The sequence below is a fragment of the Pistacia vera genome, unplaced genomic scaffold (genome assembly GCF_008641045.1).
Source record: "Pistacia vera cultivar Batoury unplaced genomic scaffold, PisVer_v2 Contig192, whole genome shotgun sequence".
In the NCBI taxonomy this organism is placed as follows: Eukaryota; Viridiplantae; Streptophyta; class Magnoliopsida; order Sapindales; family Anacardiaceae; genus Pistacia; species Pistacia vera.
The window spans coordinates 1861537-1881282 of NW_022195993.1; the positions used below are offsets into that span (position 1 = coordinate 1861537).

Here is a 19746-nt window from a genome sequence, read left to right on the forward strand (position 1 = left end):
TATAAGACAATAGTAGTAATTAAGAAAATGTAATATTAATCTTTTCCTGTGTTGAAAACTACACAAGATTCCCTGTTGAAATTCATTACAGTTTCAGCAAGTGTATGGTATCTGTTTAATGACAAAACTTAATTAGAATAAAATCTAAAACAGAAATGATAAGAAGAAATCTATGTCCAGTAGAAACATGTTATTGTTTTCTTGGAAGGCAGCATGTTTGATCACAATGCCAACCCCTTCACCTTCAGCCTTGATCTTTGAAAGCTAATGTCTCCTCAACCACAGCCAAAATTTGGATCAAAATCCCTACCTTATACTAATATTAAACCGCAATTTAATAGGAATAATTGCCAATCATAATATAGGGTCAAAGTTGGGTATCTGCCACACATCGTACTTTTTCATTTTTCCTTTATCCTCATTGGCCTTTCTGCTTTATATTGTTAAAAAGATGAAAACATTTTGGTAGAATGAATGCTTGCCGCAGCGTTAGAAAAGAATGCCGCGGCGAGCGCGAAGAAGTTCTCTGAATTCAGATCAGGGAACCCATCGCCGCGACAATAGAAAAGTTCGCTGCAGCATGCATTGTGTGATCTTTAGTTTTTTAGTTCTAATCAAATTCGCTATCAATTTTCGGTTATTGTTAAGTTATATTTAAACTTGTCTTAACTAATGTCTGAGAACAGTTAAGATGGTTATGTAATTTACTCCTTTTGTTCGCTTATAGATAAGGGAATTAACATTGTATGTAATGTGGAGATTATATGAATTTTATATTGAAATAAAAGTTTTATTTCTTCAGTTCACAAGCGTTCATTTTTTTCAAGTCTAGATTTTATTTTTCACTCTTCCGATTTCCAACAATTGATATCAGAGCAAAGTTTACTTAAGGGATCTGTGGAAGTGTTTGTTTTTTAGATTTGTGAGGATACACTAGAGAGAAAGAAAGGGTAGAAGAAAGCTTGAATTGTGTAGTAGCTTTGTCAAGTTCTTCATTGCCACCACTTCCCTTTTTTTATACAGGAATTCACTACCATATTTGGGTAGTGAAAATGAAAGGTTTTTTACAAGCTGCAGATTTGTGAAATGTCACTGAGACAGGAGTAGATTTCCCCAAAGAGCTAGAGGATCCAACAGTTGCGCAATTACAATTGTATAAAGTAGAAAGCAGGAAAAGATTAATGGCCCTATCTTACTTGATTCTGCCATTTCAGATTCAATCTTTACAAAGATTGTGGCCTGCACTACCGCCAAGGAAATATGGGAAAAGTTGCAAGTGGAATATAGAGGATTCGAGAAAACACAGAACATGAAGATTATTACTTTGAAAAGGCTAGAGATGGCAATGGGTCCGATATTTTCGAGTACCAGGCCCGTCCCAAAAAGGTCGGGCTTTACGCGATGTTCGCAGACTTGGGCTTGGGCCTAGGCCTGATTTTAAGGCCCAACCTTGGATACGGGAATTTTAGTATTAATTATACTAAATTACCTTTATATTATATATTTAATTACAAGATTATCCTACATATATGCACTCATTTTTTCCAAACCCTAGATGGATGGATGGATGTACTTTGTGGAAAGTTATTTATATATTTGGTGAGTATTAAAAAATAAATTAATATTTAAAAATTCAAATTATAAAAATGGTCGGGCCTAAGGTTACAAAAAGCCCGTCAGACCAGGCTTGGGCTTTACTTGTGATACCCATGACGGGCTCGGGTCGGGCTTGGGCCTTTGTTATGAGGTCAAGCTTGGGCCTGGGCCAAGGGGTACCTGGTCCCGGCCCGACCCATTGCCATCACTAGAAAAGGCAGCTTGAAAATATGAAAATGGAAGAGATAGAAAGTGTATCGATGTATTCAGATTGGTCGACGAAGCTTGTGCACAAAATAAGGATCTTGGGATAAGATCTTTCTGAAGAAAGGATTATAGAGAAAGTCCTAGTGAGTTTGTCGGAGAAATTTAGGATTGTATGTAAAGAAAGTCTTGGTGAGTTTGTAGGAGAAATTTAGGATTGTAGAGAAAATCCTGGTGAGTTTGTCAGTCTTGGTGAGTTTGTCGGAGAAATTTGAATCAAAATTTCATCTCTTGAAGATTCAAGAGATACTAAAGCAATGACATTGGCTGATTTGATGAGTACTCTTGTGACACAAGAGCAGAGAAGAAAAATGAGAGATGAGAAGGGTATTGAGATTCCTTCACAGGCCAAAGCTTTCATCAATCCAAATTATGCATACTCAGTTTGTCAATTTCCTTATCCTCATTGGCCTTTCTGCTTTTTAAAATGCAGTAGGTTTTCAATTTTCATTACTTGTTTGACGCGTGTTGTTGTAAAAACTTGCTTCAACTGCTTTTGGCAATGTTATAGATGGCGCTGTTACTTTTATGCTAAGAAATTTTAACGCCTTGCTTTAGTTGTCTTCTGATCAACTGATTTCATTAAGCAATTCCTTCACAAATTAATTGGATAGCTCCAGTTTAATAAAGTAAAGATTCTGAGTTGGGTTATTCGGGCCTAGTTAGTAAATTCGCATTTTATACGTGAATTTCCGTATTTTATAAACATAGCCGAATTATATGCCCCAATTATATAATTTCTTTATAATTCAGCCATATTTTTTAAAATAAAAGTTTGTTATTTAATGAGCCAAACTCCATGGTTTTAAAACTCAGCCTGACCCGACCGATTGAACCAGTTCGACCGGAACCGATGACTAGACTGAGTCGGTTCACATAAAAAATTGGAATCAATAATTGACCCTCTTCAGACCACGGTTGGACCGGTTCTTTGTGACGAACCACTGGTCCAACCGCTATAAACTGGGTCTGTTACAGTATAATATAAAAGAAATAATTAAAATAATAAAATTAAAACCCTTTTCCCCCTTCCCCAATTTCATTCGACAAAAACCAACACGAAAAGTAAAAATGAAAAAACCATTACCAAACAACGAAACCAGCTTCTTCGATCTTGGGTTCTTTGATTCCGATTTCAATTATCAAAATCTTCAACCAATCTTCAATCTTCGGGGCTTGGACGACTTCTGAATCTCTGATCTTCTAGCTTCGGCTTTGATAGCTTCTTCTTCTTTGATCTTCGATCTTTGGCAGCTCCCACAAGGTATGTGTACTTCATTGTTGTTAACTTGTTATTGTTATTGTTCTTTTTAACTTTTTTTTGTTGTGAGATTGTTTAAGATGGAGTCATAAAGATTGTTTGATATTAAAGAAATGAGTTTGAAACTTGATATTGGAGAGGTGATTGTTTGGTGTGAGATTGGTTGTGTTTGAGAATTGAAGGGTGCAAAAATGGACTGCAGTGTGCATTTTCACACTCTGTTTTTACTGACATTATTATCATTGTTTTTATTGGGTTGTTGGCTTGTTGCATGGGAGTAGATAGAGATGGAGGGTTGAACCGTTGATTTTGAAGAAGTTGGTTTTGGTCCTTTTGGGTTTGAAATTGTTCGCTGTGAGAATGGGGCCATGGGAGGGACTGGAGTAGATAGAGATGGAGGCTTGATATTGAAGAAGTGGGTTTAGGGTTTGAGATTGTTTGCTGCGAGAATGGGCTTGTTATTAAAGAAGTTGGTTAATGTATGTATGTGTGTGTGTGTTTGATTCGGATTTCATTGTTTTTATTGCACTGCAGTGGTTTAATGTTGTGATGTGTTTGATTTGAATTTGAATTTGAAGAAGTGGGCAAGCAGTGTGCAAAAAGGGACTGCATTTTTGCAGCTTGTGCAGATTTGGTCAGTCACGGGAAGCTGGAATTTTTTACTGTTTCCGAGAGCGCTTTTGCTGGTTGGGCAGATCTTTTGTTTTCTGGACAAGTTCTTGGGGTCTAGTGTATAGCAGTTTTTTTGTTTTTAATTTTTTATTGTATAAAGATGGTATATCCTTAGTTGCTCTTGATTCTTTTGTGTAGCGTTGTCTCTTGGGCTTGTACAAAGGCTCCTGGCTGTAAAGGAGAGTCCCATTTTAGGTGGAAATTCTTTGATTCTTTTCTATGATTACCAGGTTTATCCAAAAAAAAAAAAAAAAATTGTAAATAGTGTATACATGTCAATAGTTTTTGTGACAAGAGAAGTGAGCAAGGAAGTAGACTATGCTTATGAATGTAGTAAACAAAAATGCAGTTTTGTTCCAAATCTCAACAAATTAGAAGTAAAACATTTTCTTGTGCTCTATTTGAAATATGTTGAAAATAATTAAAAAAACAAAAATTATTTTGAAAGTTATTCTTTAAAGATGAATATAATTGAAATGCGTCATTGCCTCTAAATCTTTTTTTCCAGAAAGGGAATAAAACATTTGGGTATGTTTCTCAAATTTTGGCAAGAACATTCTCTAATTTTGGGCAAGTCACATGACCTCATGACAGTATGTCACTTGAAAATCAGTTCTGCAGTGTGGGATCTGGATATATTTGTTATTGGGAATTTTTTATTATCAATTATCACTGTTAAAAATTAAAATCTGTATTTAAAATTTTTTTTTTTTGCAGACGTCATGCTAACATCAGCAAGATGACATCACTATCTGACCCACTAGTCGGACCGACCCATCAAACCTGTGACCCGGTGGCTTGGCCAAGTTGCCCCCAGGTCGGGTTTTATCAAATGATAAAATTTTTTACATATTGAAATATTATAATTCAAAAAGATATAAATCATACACCTACGAGGAAAAACAAAGTAGGATTAATTCAATGATTATAAAAAGTGCTAAAATCATATTAATATTGCTGTATTTTTTAAAACATATTATTGACAATGTACCGTATTAAACTCGTATATATCCGTACCGTATTTTTTTCGTATCTGAATTTTATGGCCGAATTTTTACAAATTTATTTTTCTCTATTCGTCGTTTCATAATGTAAAATTTCCGTAGCTTTTTTTTGTCATACCCATATTTACTAACTAGGATTCAGGGGCGCTTCTAATTGAAATAACTTATTAATTTTCGGAGACTACTAGATCTCTTGCTACTGTGGAACTAATCAATTAATTATATTTTTTGTTTTTTAAAGTAGAAATGAATAAATTAAGAACTGCTATACTAAATTAATGTTAACACTACATAACAGGGCCAAAATAACTGAGGAAAAATATGTTTTGTATTATGTTAAAGATATTTTTAAGAGCAAGTAGATAAATAGATAACATTGTTCCAAAATTATTGAAGGAAGCTCTCCTATCAATTCATCATTAACTTCACTGTCACATTGTTGGTAGTTGGTACCCATTTCCCCTGTTCATACTGTTTTTAAAAATGTGATGAGGCAGTGTCGGCTTTAGGCTATGGCACTGAATCATTTGTTTAATTAGGTTTTTCAATTAATATATTATTTGTTAACCGTCAATTGTGGGGTTCGGAGTAGGGGTGTAAACGAGCCGAGTCGAGTCGAGCTTTTGGCTTATCAAGCTCGGCTCGTTTACAACAGTGTCGAGCTTGAGCCTGGCCAGCCTCAAAATTGAGACTCGAGCTCGAGCTCGAGATCAGGCTCGCGAGCCCTTATCGAGCTTGAGCTCGATAAGGCTCGATCAAACCACCATTTATCCGGGTTTGATCGAGCCAAGTTCCCCTTTTTTACAGCAATCTGCCTACGTACAACATTTCATATTTACATCCAATGTTGAATTAACCATGACAGTTTCGAACATTACAAAATGTCTATTACCTTACAAATCAAAAAACAGTTCTGAATATATAAAAATAACATTCCTAGGAGATTACTGATTTCAGAATGTTTGGTTCGCGATTTGGGATTTGGGGGTCTTTGATTGCGATTTGGGATTTAGGGCAACTGGGATGGGAAACTGAAATTGACGCTCTGTTTTGGTGTTTCGTGTTATTTCAAATCTGCAATTTGGGGGGGGGGGAACTGTCATTTTTTTAAACTTTTTCACTGGAAAATATCAGTTTAATACCTAATAGTTTAAAAAATCATCAAAACACCCTGTAAAGTGTACAGTGCTTAATCGAGCCAGACCAGGCTCGCGAGCCCACAAGCCGAGCTTCACTGTGTTCGAACTCGACTCGGTAAATGAACCGAGTTTGAGTCGAGTTGAACCGAGCCGCGCGAGCCGGCTCGGCTCGTTTACAGTCCTAGTTCGGAGACAAAAGTTTCATTTGGATAAGGTTTATCGGAACACATACTGAACTTTCTAAAACTTAGTCTACTGAATATGATGTTGACTTCACCGGTTGCATTCATTTTTATATTTAATTTTTGTCCTCTTTAACTGTCACCAACCCAATGTAATTTACTCTCTAAAATCTGGACCCTCTACAAATTAAAATTTTAAACCAAAATCAACTGTTAAAAAGGCACATAACATAGAAACAGGAACATTTTCTGGGTTTTTTTTTTATGAACAGAGCCACTAGAAGTTGAATCTTCCTCCCTTGATCAGACAGACAGCTAAATCAAAGGACGATTCTGATCTGATGGTCAAGTATTGAAGCTATTATTGCTCAAAAATTTAGACAACTATTCTATAAATACAAAATAAGAAGGCCAAGCCCCCACAACAAGGCAGTTGTTTTATGTAACCATTCCCTTAACCACATTTCTTGGCCTCTTCTTTCTTCTAAATTAGGTCCCCTCAAGGAAAAAGAAGAATTGGCAGAGCTATCCTTGCCTGGCTTGCAATATTGTATAATAATATCCTTTCTAATGCCCTAAAAGATAGTAATAAAAGTTTCTCAAACAACCCACTTTGTTTTGACAAAGCCAGTTAAAATCCAAAAAGCTACAGATTCCTCTATGTAGTGTATATTAATTTAGTGCCTTAGTGTGCCTAAAATCCCGCAATATGTTAGTAAAATTCATAATAATATTCAGGACCAAGAAACAGAATCTTAATATCAAGTAAGTAAACCTACGTGCATGAGACATTGAACTCATCTCTTTTTAACTCAACTCAACTCAACATAACAGGCAGTCTACCAAACAAATATCAATTAATGAAATCAAAATATGCACAAAAATTAACCAAGAAAAAAAGGATAGATTTTTTAATTCATTCGCAACCGGGAATTATATCACTGTATTTTTTAATTTCTTTCTAGCATAAGACCAAGAGTGTTCTCTCGAATTAAAGTTTTCTTCTTGGAAGCAATAAAAGTTTCTATTGCCAGCCTAAACTCTTCGCTGCTCAAATCATCCATAGCACTCGACCGCCTTGGCGGTTCACTTTTTTCTGCTACCATTTCCCGCTTCACCACCGCCTTTGATCTCCGCAGCTCCCTCTGCTTCTCTTGTTCCAAACGCTCCGACCGACTCCTTCTGTGCCTCTTCGACTCACTCACCGCATCAACCGTACTACACCGAACTGGAGAAATCACATGCTTTTCCTTCGGTCCAGAGTCCGTCACGCTAACAGAAAATTTAGGAACAACATTTTTATTGACTTGAGAATTCACCGCATTATCCACACAAACGATTTCTTTGTCAGATACAGTTGTTTCTTTCAGCTCTGTAGATTGTTCGGCCGCGGGAACGCTCCAGCGAGAGACGTTGGTGGTGAAGTTGACGTACTCGTCGAAAAAATCTGATTTTTCCGGCGTTTGGGAAGAGGAAACAAAGATAAGTAGCATGAGCACGTTGATTATCATTAAAACGAACAAAGACCGATCAAAAACAGCGAGGGGTTGGCTGAGAAAACCTTTGGCCATCTCAGTGGCGACGGGGATGTAAGTATAAGAGGACCATGAGAGCAAAGCCAAAGCCGCGACAACTTCTAGAAGGAAACGAAAACTTATCAACTTTTTCTGGCGATTGTGCCAACTCATAGCTTCGGCTTTCTCAGCTTTCACGTTGTTAAAATGAAAAGAAGCCATCTGATTTACAGAGGGAAGTAAGGTCACGGAGGCAGATTTTTAGTGAAAATAATGAGAAGAAAGGGAAGGTAAGTGAGGGAAAATAATGAATTGATAGGCAGCTAGGTGAAGGTAACGGCAAGGTTTCAGTTGTCATTGTTTCTAGAAGGGGAGTTGTAATGTGAACTGAAGACTGAAGACTGAAGACGAAGACTGAAGATTGACAAGGTCACAAGGGTTTTATAGAGTAGAAAAAGTTATTATTATTATTTGAAATTAAAAAAATGAAAAAAAATAAATATATATATATATATAATATATATATAATATATATATATTATATAAAGCTGAATACCCATATGAGTTGATCGACACGTGGTGTCACGCCCCTCCTGGTAGTCCCTACCCATCGGACTGGGCGCTCCGAGGACCGAGAACCCGAGAGGAAGGTGAATAAATCACAAAATCATTCATAAAATCCGTTTATATGACATAAGTTAAGTAAACAGTTATCCATGCACGTACAAAGAGTTCTGAAAATGTAAATGTAGAAAGTCAGTTACAAAACATAGTATCACAGTACACTAAATGAACACATCATGAGGTAGAACATGCATCCGTAGACCAACTTAGAGCATACAATTAGCTCCGCACGAACCGTGTGGTAAACCCTAGGGGGAGAAAACATAAAATAGTGAGTGGGAAGCCTAGTGGTGGATAATATATTTATAAGGAAAATACTGGTAAGGGAAAATATATTTCATGTAAAGCTTGATGAATGCCACACAACCACCATACCATATATATACTCATACTCACCACTACCATACTAGTACTAGGGGACATGGACTACAACTCTAACGTATAGGTCCCTAATAAAGACAATCCACTAGGCACCCAATCTATCCTCGGGGTGGCACCAGCCACGGTCTATCCTCGGGATGGTTCAAATCATTTGGAATAGCCATACTTGACCCACAGTCTATCCTCGGGGTGTTATGATATGGCATCCCATCGCGAAATCTCATCTACAGTCTATCCTTGAGGCGTCAATATCAAAGTCGCCCACGGTCTATCCTCGGGGTGTCAAACTGCCTAGAGTCGTCAGACACGTCGTCCTGATGATGGTCTAAGCTCGTCATCGTTTGGTAGTACAAGCCATCTTATGCACACATGAGGTCAAATAATATTGTAGCTGAAGTTTGGAGGGGATGGTACTGCCGAAAGGTGGTCTCCGACCAATTCATCCAACGCAATACACACCAACACACACACACACACACACCAAACACACACACATTTTGGTTTTCTCATTTTCCACTAAACAATCAATAGTAAATTAGTCATAACTTACTCAATAAAAATTCAATTGATGACGGTTTGAATCTTTCGAAATTAGAAGATAGAGTTTTAATTTTACATATCACACGATGAATTTGGATAACTATAGACCTATAGCCAAACCATTCATTTTATCATCACACACATAAAACCATTCAATTTTAATGATGACAAAAGAAAACAAATATGATATGTAGTTTTAATATATTGTTTTATATCTATTTGTTGATATTCTTTATGTACATACATATATTGAAAACAAGTTGTTGTTGGATATAGCAATTTTATTGTATCACAAATATCATCTGATGTTTGTTTGCCGAACCATGTAGCTTTAGTAAACATTTATAAATATCCTGAACCATTATTATCACTAAAGGAAAACAAATATTGATATGTAGTTTTAATTGTAATTGTTCTATCTCTTTTTGTTAATATCTTTTTATGTACATACATATATCATGAAAAGAGGTTGTTGCTGAATATAACTAATTTCATTATTTAACACACGCATTTCGGTTTCTATTGAACAATCAGTAGTATAAATGACCATAACTTGCTTAATAAAATCCAATTGGAGAGGATTGAATTTGTAGAAACTAGACAGACAGTGCTTTAATTTGTATATTATATACTTAATGGATAACTAAACCCACTGTCGAACCATTCCTTTCATCATCACATACATTTCGACTTCCATGAACAATTAATAGTAAATGACATAACTTGCTTAATAAAAACCAATTGATGAGAAGTTTGCATTTAGAAACTAGTCAAACAAAGATTTAAATTGATATATTATATGCTAATTTGGATAACTGTAGCCCTACTGTGGAATCATTCCTTTTATCATCACACACATTTTGGTTTCCCTGTTTCTCGTTTTATTGAACAGCAATAGTAATAGCCATAACTTGCTCAATAAAAATCAAATTGATGATCGATTTGAATCTTTGAATAGACAAATAGGGATTTAATTTGATATTATACGCTTAATTTGGATAACTGTAACCCCACTGCCAAACATCCTTTTATCATACCACAATTTCGGTTTCTACTAACAGTCGTTAGTAAATTGCCATAATTTGCTCAATAAAACTCCATTGATAAGAGGTTTGAATCTTTAGAAACTAGACATACGGGATTTAATTTAGTATATTATACGCTTAATTTGGATAACTGTAACCCTAATGCCAAACCATTCCTTTTATCATCACATTTCGATTTTCACTAAACAGTGAGTAGTAAATTGAACATAACTTACCCAATAAAACTCCAATTGATGAGAGGTTAAATATTTAGAAACTAGACACGATAGGTATTTAATTTGATATATATACGCTCAATTTGGATAAATGTAGCCCACTTCCAAACCATTCTTTTATCATCACACACATTTTGGTTTTCATTGTTTCTCGATTTTCACTGAACAATTAGTAGTAAATGACCATACTTGCTCAATAAAACTTCAATTGATAAGAGGTTTAAATATTAGAAACTAGATAGACAGGAATTTAATTTGATATATTTACACTTAATTGGGTAACTGTAGCCCCACTGTCGACAAATTCTTTTATTATTACACATATTCGATTTTCACTGAACAGTTAGTAGTAAATTGACCATAACTTTCTCAATAAAAATCCATTAATGAGAAGTTTAAATATTTAGAAATTAGACAGATATAAATTTAATTTGATATATTATAAGCTTAATTTTGAAACTGAGCCCAACTGACAAGCCATTCATTTTATCATCACACACATTTCAGTTTCCACTGAACAGTAGTAGTAAATTGATTATAACTGCTCAATAAAAATCCAATTGATGAGAGGTTTGAATCTTAGAATCTAAACAAATGGGGTTTAATTTGATATATTATATGCTTAATTGTGGATAACTGTAGCCCTACTATCGAATCATTTCTTTTATCATTACACACATTTTGGTTTCCCCTATTTATCGATTTCTACTAACAGTCCGTAGTAAATTAATCATAACTGCTAATAAAAAATCCAATGTGAACGGTTTGAATCTTTGGAAACTAGAAAGATAGAGATTTAATTGATATTATAAGATGAATTAGGATAACTATAGATTTGCTACCGAACCATTTATTTTTCATCACACACATAAAACAAATTCAATTTAATGATGACAAAGGAAAACAATATTCATATGTAGTTTAATTGTATTTGTTCTACCTCTTTTGTTGATTTTTGATTGATTTGTTGTTTTGATTTGTGGATTCTGTGGGTTTTAATTATCGTCTTTCTTGGATGCTATCATAAAGTTTTTTTGGCTATAGGTGGTGGTTAATTCTAATTGCAGCAAATAAAATTATATCATAGGACTTATCTTTATGACTTCTTCAATTCTTCAATTAAGTTGCTTTAGATATACTATGCAGTTGTTGTTGCTTTCTATGTGATTTCTCTTCTAACATCCTTAATTTTTTTAATTTCTAAAAAATAATAATAAAAATAATTCTATTTTTCTTCTCAACAATCAAAATCAGTTTTTTTTTCTTGGCTCTACAAGTCTCTTGCTAAAAGTTCACATTTTTTAACAAGGGTTCTCTTTCTCTGATTGATTTATAGACTTATCAATAGTGTCCAGTGAGTTATCCTACAAATTTTTTGCTTTTCTTGACAAAGTTTTAAACTTTGGTTGCATTTCAAATGGTGACATATTTGAGAAGAATATGTGATATAGACTTTGAGTTCAATTGTGGATATTTATTTACTGATTTTTTAATTATCAATTCAATATAAATGAACTTCATATAGAAAATATATTTAAAACAACAAAAACCGATAAATGTAAAAAAAATATATATATAATAAACATACCTGAGCAATGCAACTTGAAAATGAATATAAATTGCAGAAGGTCAATATAATTTTAAGTTTAAATGTGTAATCTTAAAATATTCAGGTGATCTTAATATCATACACGATTCACTACAAAATATTGATATTGAATATCAAAGACATGTCTGCAAAAATAATACAATGTACTAGATGATGACCTGAAAATATAATTAAATCATATAATATTCAGGTGATCTTCTCAAGTTAGATGAATGATTTAAGACATCTACTTATAATTGATATTAATAATTATACAAGTACAATTATTAATTTTATCTAACATAACTTTGCATATATAAAAAATTATATTTACTTTAAAATTGTATAATTGAATTATTATTATATCTTAATCAATTAGTCTATTTTATTAGAATAAATTGTTTACCATCTATATCATAAACATTAAATGAAAACCCGATACCCATGACTAGGGAATTACATGAGCAAGTAAAAGATGAACATACATCATGCCCCATGACTAGTAAAACATTGAATGAACATACATCGGGCCCATAACTAGTAAAACATTGAATGAACATCATTGGCCCCATGACTAGGAATAGTAAGTGAACATACATCATGCCCATGACTAGTAAAACATTGATGAAATATATCGGGCCCCATGACTAGTGGAATAGTAAAAGATGAAAAAACATCATGCCACATGACTAGTAAAACGTAGTGGAATTACAGGAGCAAGTAAAGATAACATACATAGACTAGTGAATTATAGGAGCAAGTAAAAGGACAAGGGGGAGGAGAAGCGCACGTGTTTGAATTCACCGACTAACCAAAGGAAGAAGTTCCTCAAACGCCAACGGCTGCCACGTCCAACCGCAACCTTTGTTTCTTTGGTAGTTTGTCTCTCTTTCATTGCCCATTAGTGCCTTTTTCATATGTTTTGTTTTTCAACCAAGGGCAGTTAGGATGGGAAGTGAAGAGTGAAGATTGACAGAAGAAAAAGACAAAACAGGTTCTCGAACATAATATTTTTTGTGAAGCAACATGTCATATATAGTGAGCTGGCAGTTCTTAATATTAATTAATTTGGTACTCACATATCATTAGTTAACAACAAAACAACCTTAATTAAATGGTCTGAGTGAATTACTGAATTTGGCAGTGCCTTGACTGGCAACCAAAAATTGCATAATGAAAATTGAATCCATCTTGTTACTGTAGGGCTTAGGTAAGTAAATAACCAAAAAGGTTGGAAAATAAATATATATTATAATGTTGGGTCAACCAAAAAGGTTGGAAAATAAATATATATTATAATGTTGGGTCAGATCTTCTGTGCATGTGCTGTGGAAAATTGGAAATTAAAAGAGTAACAGTCAAATTAACATTCTAAGATATAAATTAATAGTTAATGATGAGAACGACAGCTGACCATTAAACCTTTTGTCTGTTTCGTATTTCATGGAAGAGTAAACGACTCTTCCCACCCAAGGTTTGGCGAATCTACAAATTCCTACCTCTATTTCATAAATTACAGATTTCCACCATTAAATTAACAGAAAACTGTTTAATCTAATAGTTAAACAGGTAAAATAGTCATTTCAAAGATAAAAATTTTAAAATAACCCTTGACTTCTTAAATTCACCCCATCGGTGATTTCAGACCATTCCGGCATGTTTTCGGCGCAGTCGACCTCTCTCGACACCACCATTACAATCCCCCCAACCCCCACATCAAAACCTGATTTAACCTCCTAATCGTCGGTCGCTGCTCTTAGTTTCAGTCGACGTTTTATCCAAATTTTGACAAGTCTCGGTGCTGGAAACCACCCGCAACACCACCAATAGCATCACCGGCTTCCCCCCATCAAAACCCCCAACATCACCAACCGCAATTGTCTGTCGATTGTCGTCGCCTGTCCCTTAGGTTTTAGCATTTTGTCACACCTTTCCAGGCAAATTCCGACACCTCACCAAGGTGCAATTTGGTGGAAAAGTTAGGGGTTTTGGTGAGGAGGATAAGGGGATGCAATGATGGTGTCGAAATCAGGCCGGATTTTTGGCTTAGTCGGGATCCTCTGAAGGTTATTTGAGAGAAATTTGAGATCTAAGAGTTATTTTGAGAGAAAAGTAATGGTGTTAATTTAAGGGTGGGAATTTGCAATTTATTAAACCAAGAGTTGGAATTGTAAATTCGCCAAACCTTGGGCGGGAAAATGTCTTCTTAAAGACATTCTTTTTTCCAATGCTTTGGTTAAGGAAATTCTTTAACTTAAGATGTCAATTATTAGCCTAAACCTATCCAAAAAGAGAGGCTGTCACGTTGCAAAAATTTCTGCGGGGACTTTAGTTTTAAATTTAAGCTATGGAAATTGATGGAATAAGCAAGAGATGTTACTGTGTCAATAAGATGAGTGGGCAGAAGATAGAAAGAGTAAACTGTAAATTGACATATCCAGAAGCTTATAATAGAAATATTAGCATAATTTAGAAGATGATGAGTAATGGAGTAATTAAGATTAAGTAAAGCTGATGTTTTGATTGTTAAAATTTTAGTTTGGTTACAAAAGTTACACCCCATGGAAAAATAAAAAGGCGGATAAAATAATTCATATCTAGGATTTATTTGGAGTCGTATCTATTGCCTACGTANTATATATATATAAAGCTGAATACCCATATGAGTTGATCGACACGTGGTGTCACGCCCCCTCCTGGGTAGTCCCTATCCCATCGGATCTGGGCGCTCCGAGGACCGAGAACCCGAGAGGAAGGTGAATAAATCACAAAATCATTCATAAAATCCGTTTATTATGACATAAGTTAAGTAAAACAGTTATCCATGCACGTACAAAGAGTCTCTGAAAATGTAAATGTAGAAAGTCAGTTACAAAACATAGTATCACAGTACACTAAATGAACACACATCATGAGGTAGAACATGCATCCGTAGACCAACTTAGAGCATACAATTAGCTCCGCACGAACCGTGTGGTAAACCCTAGGGGGAGAAAACATAAAATAGTGAGCTGGGAAGCCTAGTGAGTGGATAATATATTTATAAGGAAAATACTGGTAAGGGAAAATATATTTCATGTAAAAGCTTGATGAATGCCACACAACCACCTATCCATATATATACTCATACTCACCACTACCATACTAGTACCTAGGGGACATGGACTACAACTCTAACGTATAGGTCCCTAATAAAGACAATCCACTAGGCCACCCACAATCTATCCTCGGGGTGGCACCAGCCACGGTCTATCCTCGGGATGGTCGAAATCATTTTGGAATAGCCATACTTGACCCACAGTCTATCCTCGGGGTGTTATGATATGGCATCCCATCGCGAAATCTCATCTACAGTCTATCCTTGAGGCGTCAATATCAAAGTCCCGCCCACGGTCTATCCTCGGGGTGTCAAACTGCCTAGAGCTCGTCAGACACTCGTCCTGTCCTGATAGGATGGTCTAAGCTCGTCATCGTTTGGTAGTACAAGCCATCTATATGCACACATGAGGTCAAATAATATTGCTAGCTGAAGTTTGGAGGGGATGGTACTGCCGAAAGGTGGTCTCCGATCCAATTCATCCAACGCAATACACACACACACACACACACACACACACACACACACACACACATTTTGGTTTTCTCATTTTCCACTAAACAATCAATAGTAAATTAGTCATAACTTACTCAATAAAAATTCAATTGATGAGCGGTTTGAATCTTTCGAAATTAGAAAGATAGAGTTTTAATTTTACATATCACACGATGAATTTGGATAACTATAGACCTATAGCCAAACCATTCATTTTATCATCACACACATAAAACCAATTCAATTTTAATGATGACAAAAGAAAACAAATATTGATATGTAGTTTTAATTATATTTGTTTTATCTATTTTTGTTGATATTCTTTTATGTTACATACATATATTGAAAACAAGTTGTTGTTGGATATAGCAAATTTTATTTGTATCACAAATATCATCTGATGTTTGTTGCCGAACCATGTAGCTTTAGTAAACCATTTATAATATCCTGAACCATTATTATTATCACTAAAGGAAAACAAATATTGATATGTAGTTTTAATTGTAATTGTTCTATCTCTTTTTGTTAATATCTTTTTATGTTACATACATATATCATGAAAAGAGGTTGTTGCTGAATATAACTAATTTCATTTATTTAACACACGCATTTCGGTTTCTATTGAACAATCAGTAGTAAATTGACCATAACTTGCTTAATAAAAATCCAATTGATGAGAGGATTGAATTTGTAGAAACTAGACAGACAGTGCTTTAATTTGATATATTATATACTTAATTTGGATAACTATAACCCCACTGTCGAACCATTCCTTTCATCATCACATACATTTCGACTTCCATTGAACAATTAATAGTAAATTGACCATAACTTGCTTAATAAAAATCCAATTGATGAGAAGTTTGCATCTTTAGAAACTAGTCAAACAAAGATTTAAATTGATATATTATATGCTTAATTTGGATAACTGTAGCCCTACTGTGGAATCATTCCTTTTATCATCACACACATTTTGGTTTCCCCTGTTTCTCGATTTTTATTGAACAGTCAATAGTAAATTAGCCATAACTTGCTCAATAAAAATCAAATTGATGATCGATTTGAATCTTTGAAAACTAGACAAATAGGGATTTAATTTGATATATTATACGCTTAATTTGGATAACTGTAACCCCACTGCCAAACCATTCCTTTTATCATCACACACATTTCGGTTTCTACTAACAGTCCGTAGTAAATTGACCATAATTTGCTCAATAAAACTCCAATTGATAAGAGGTTTGAATCTTTAGAAACTAGACATACAGGGATTTAATTTAGTATATTATACGCTTAATTTGGATAACTGTAACCCTACTGCCAAACCATTCCTTTTATCATCACACATTTCGATTTTCACTAAACAGTGAGTAGTAAATTGAACATAACTTACCCAATAAAACTCCAATTGATGAGAGGTTTAAATATTTAGAAACTAGACAGATAGGTATTTAATTTGATATATTATACGCTCAATTTGGATAAATGTAGCCCCACTTCCAAACCATTTCTTTTATCATCACACACATTTTGGTTTTCATTGTTTCTCGATTTTCACTGAACAATTAGTAGTAAATTGACCATACTTGCTCAATAAAACTTCAATTGATAAGAGGTTTAAATATTTAGAAACTAGATAGACAGGAATTTAATTTGATATATTTTACACTTAATTTGGGTAACTGTAGCCCCACTGTCGAACAATTCTTTTTATTATTACACATATTTCGATTTTCACTGAACAGTTAGTAGTAAATTGACCATAACTTTCTCAATAAAAATCCCATTAATGAGAAGTTTAAATATTTAGAAATTAGACAGATATAAATTTAATTTGATATATTATAAGCTTAATTTTGATAACTTGAGCCCAACTGACAAGCCATTCATTTTATCATCACACACATTTCAGTTTCCACTGAACAGTTAGTAGTAAATTGATTATAACTTGCTCAATAAAAATCCAATTGATGAGAGGTTTGAATCTTTAGAATCTAAACAAATGGGGCTTTAATTTGATATATTATATGCTTAATTTTGGATAACTGTAGCCCTACTATCGAATCATTTCTTTTATCATTACACACATTTTGGTTTCCCCTATTTATCGATTTCTACTAAACAGTCCGTAGTAAATTAATCATAACTTGCTTAATAAAAATCCAATTGATGAACGGTTTGAATCTTTGGAAACTAGAAAGATAGAGATTTAATTTGATATATTATAAGATGAATTAGGATAACTATAGATTTGCTACCGAACCATTTATTTTATCATCACACACATAAAACAAATTCAATTTTAATGATGACAAAGGAAAACAAATATTCATATGTAGTTTTAATTGTATTTGTTCTACCTCTTTTTGTTGATTTTTTGATTGATTTTGTTGTTTGATTTGTGGATTCTGTGGGTTTTATAATTATCGTCTTTCTTTAGGATGCTATCATCAAATGTTTTTTTGGCTATAGGTGGTGGTTAATTCTAATTGCAGCAAATAAAATTATATCATAGGACCTTTATCTTTATGACTTCTTCAATTCTTCAATTAAGTTGCCTTTAGATTATACTATTGCAGTTGTTGTTGCTTTCTATGTGATTTCTCTTCTCAACATCCTTAATTTTTTTTAATTTCTAAAATAATAATAATAAAAATAATTCATTTTTTCTTCTCAACAATCAAAATCAGTTTTTTTTTCTTTGGCTCTACAAGTCTCTTGCTTAAAAGTTCACATTTTTTAACAAGGGTTCTCTTTCTCTGATTGATTTATAGACTTATCAATAGTGTCCAGTGAGTTATCCTACAAATTTTTTTGCTTTTCTTGACAAAGTTTTAAACTTTGGTTGCATTTTTCAAATGGTGACATATTTGAGAAGAATCATGATGATATAGACTTTGAGTTCAATTTGTGGATATTTTATTTACTGATTTTTTAATTATCAATTCAATATAAAATGAACTTCAATATAGAAAATATATATTTAAAACACAAAAAACCGATAATAATGTAAAAAAAATATATATATATAATAAACATACCTGAGCAATGCAACTTGAAAATGAATATAAATTGCAGAAGGTCAATATAAATTTTAAGTTTAAATTGTTAATCTTAATAATATTCAGGTGATCTTAAATATCATACACGATTCACTACAAAATATTGATATTGAATATCAAAGACATGTCTGCAAAAATAATATCAATTGTACTAGATGATGATCCTGAAAATATAATTAAATCATATAATATTCAGGTGATCTTCTCAAGTTAGATGAATGATTTAATGACATCTACTTATAATTGATATTAATAATTATACAAGTACAATTATTAATTTTATCTTAACATAACTTTGCATATATAAAAAATTTATATTTACTTTAAAATTTGTATAATTGAATTATTATTATATCTTAATCTAATTAGTCTATTTTATTAGAATAAATTTGTTTACCATCTATATCATAAACATTAAATGAACATACATCGATACCCATGACTAGTGGAATTACATGAGCAAGTAAAAGATGAACATACATCATGCCCCATGACTAGTAAAACATTGAATGAACATACATCGGGCCCCATAACTAGTAAAACATTGAATGAACATACATTGGCCCCCATGACTAGTGGAATAGTAAGAGATGAACATACATCATGCCCCATGACTAGTAAAACATTGAATGAATATATATCGGGCCCCATGACTAGTGGAATAGTAAAAGATGAACATACATCATGCCACATGACTAGTAAAACGTAGTGGAATTACAGGAGCAAGTAAAAGATGAACATACATATGACTAGTGGAATTATAGGAGCAAGTAAAAGGACAAGGGGGAGGAGAAGCGCACGTGTTTGAATTCACCGACTAACCAAAGGGAAGACGTTCCTCAAACGCCAACGGCTCTGCCACGTCCAACCGCAACCTTTGTCTTCTTTTGGTAGTTTGTCTCTCTTTCATTGCCCATTAGTGCCTTTTTCATATGTTTTGTTTTTCAACCAAAGGGCAGTTAGGATGGGAAGTGAAGAGTGAAGATTGACAGAAGAAAAAGACAAAACAGGTTCTCGAACATAATATTTTTTGTTGAAGCAACATTGTCATATACTTAGTTGAAGC

At 33.8% G+C, this 19746-nt stretch overlaps 1 protein-coding gene across 1 annotated transcript; it reads right to left on the bottom strand.

Annotated features, from left to right (window-relative positions):
* Positions 1–7068: 7068 nt before the first annotated feature.
* Positions 7069–7854, bottom strand: LOC116127578. The gene has a single exon (XM_031413214.1). It carries the CDS (start codon positions 7852–7854, stop codon positions 7069–7071), a length of 786 nt encoding a protein of 261 aa, XP_031269074.1.
* Between the last annotated feature and the right edge of the window lie 11892 nt (positions 7855–19746).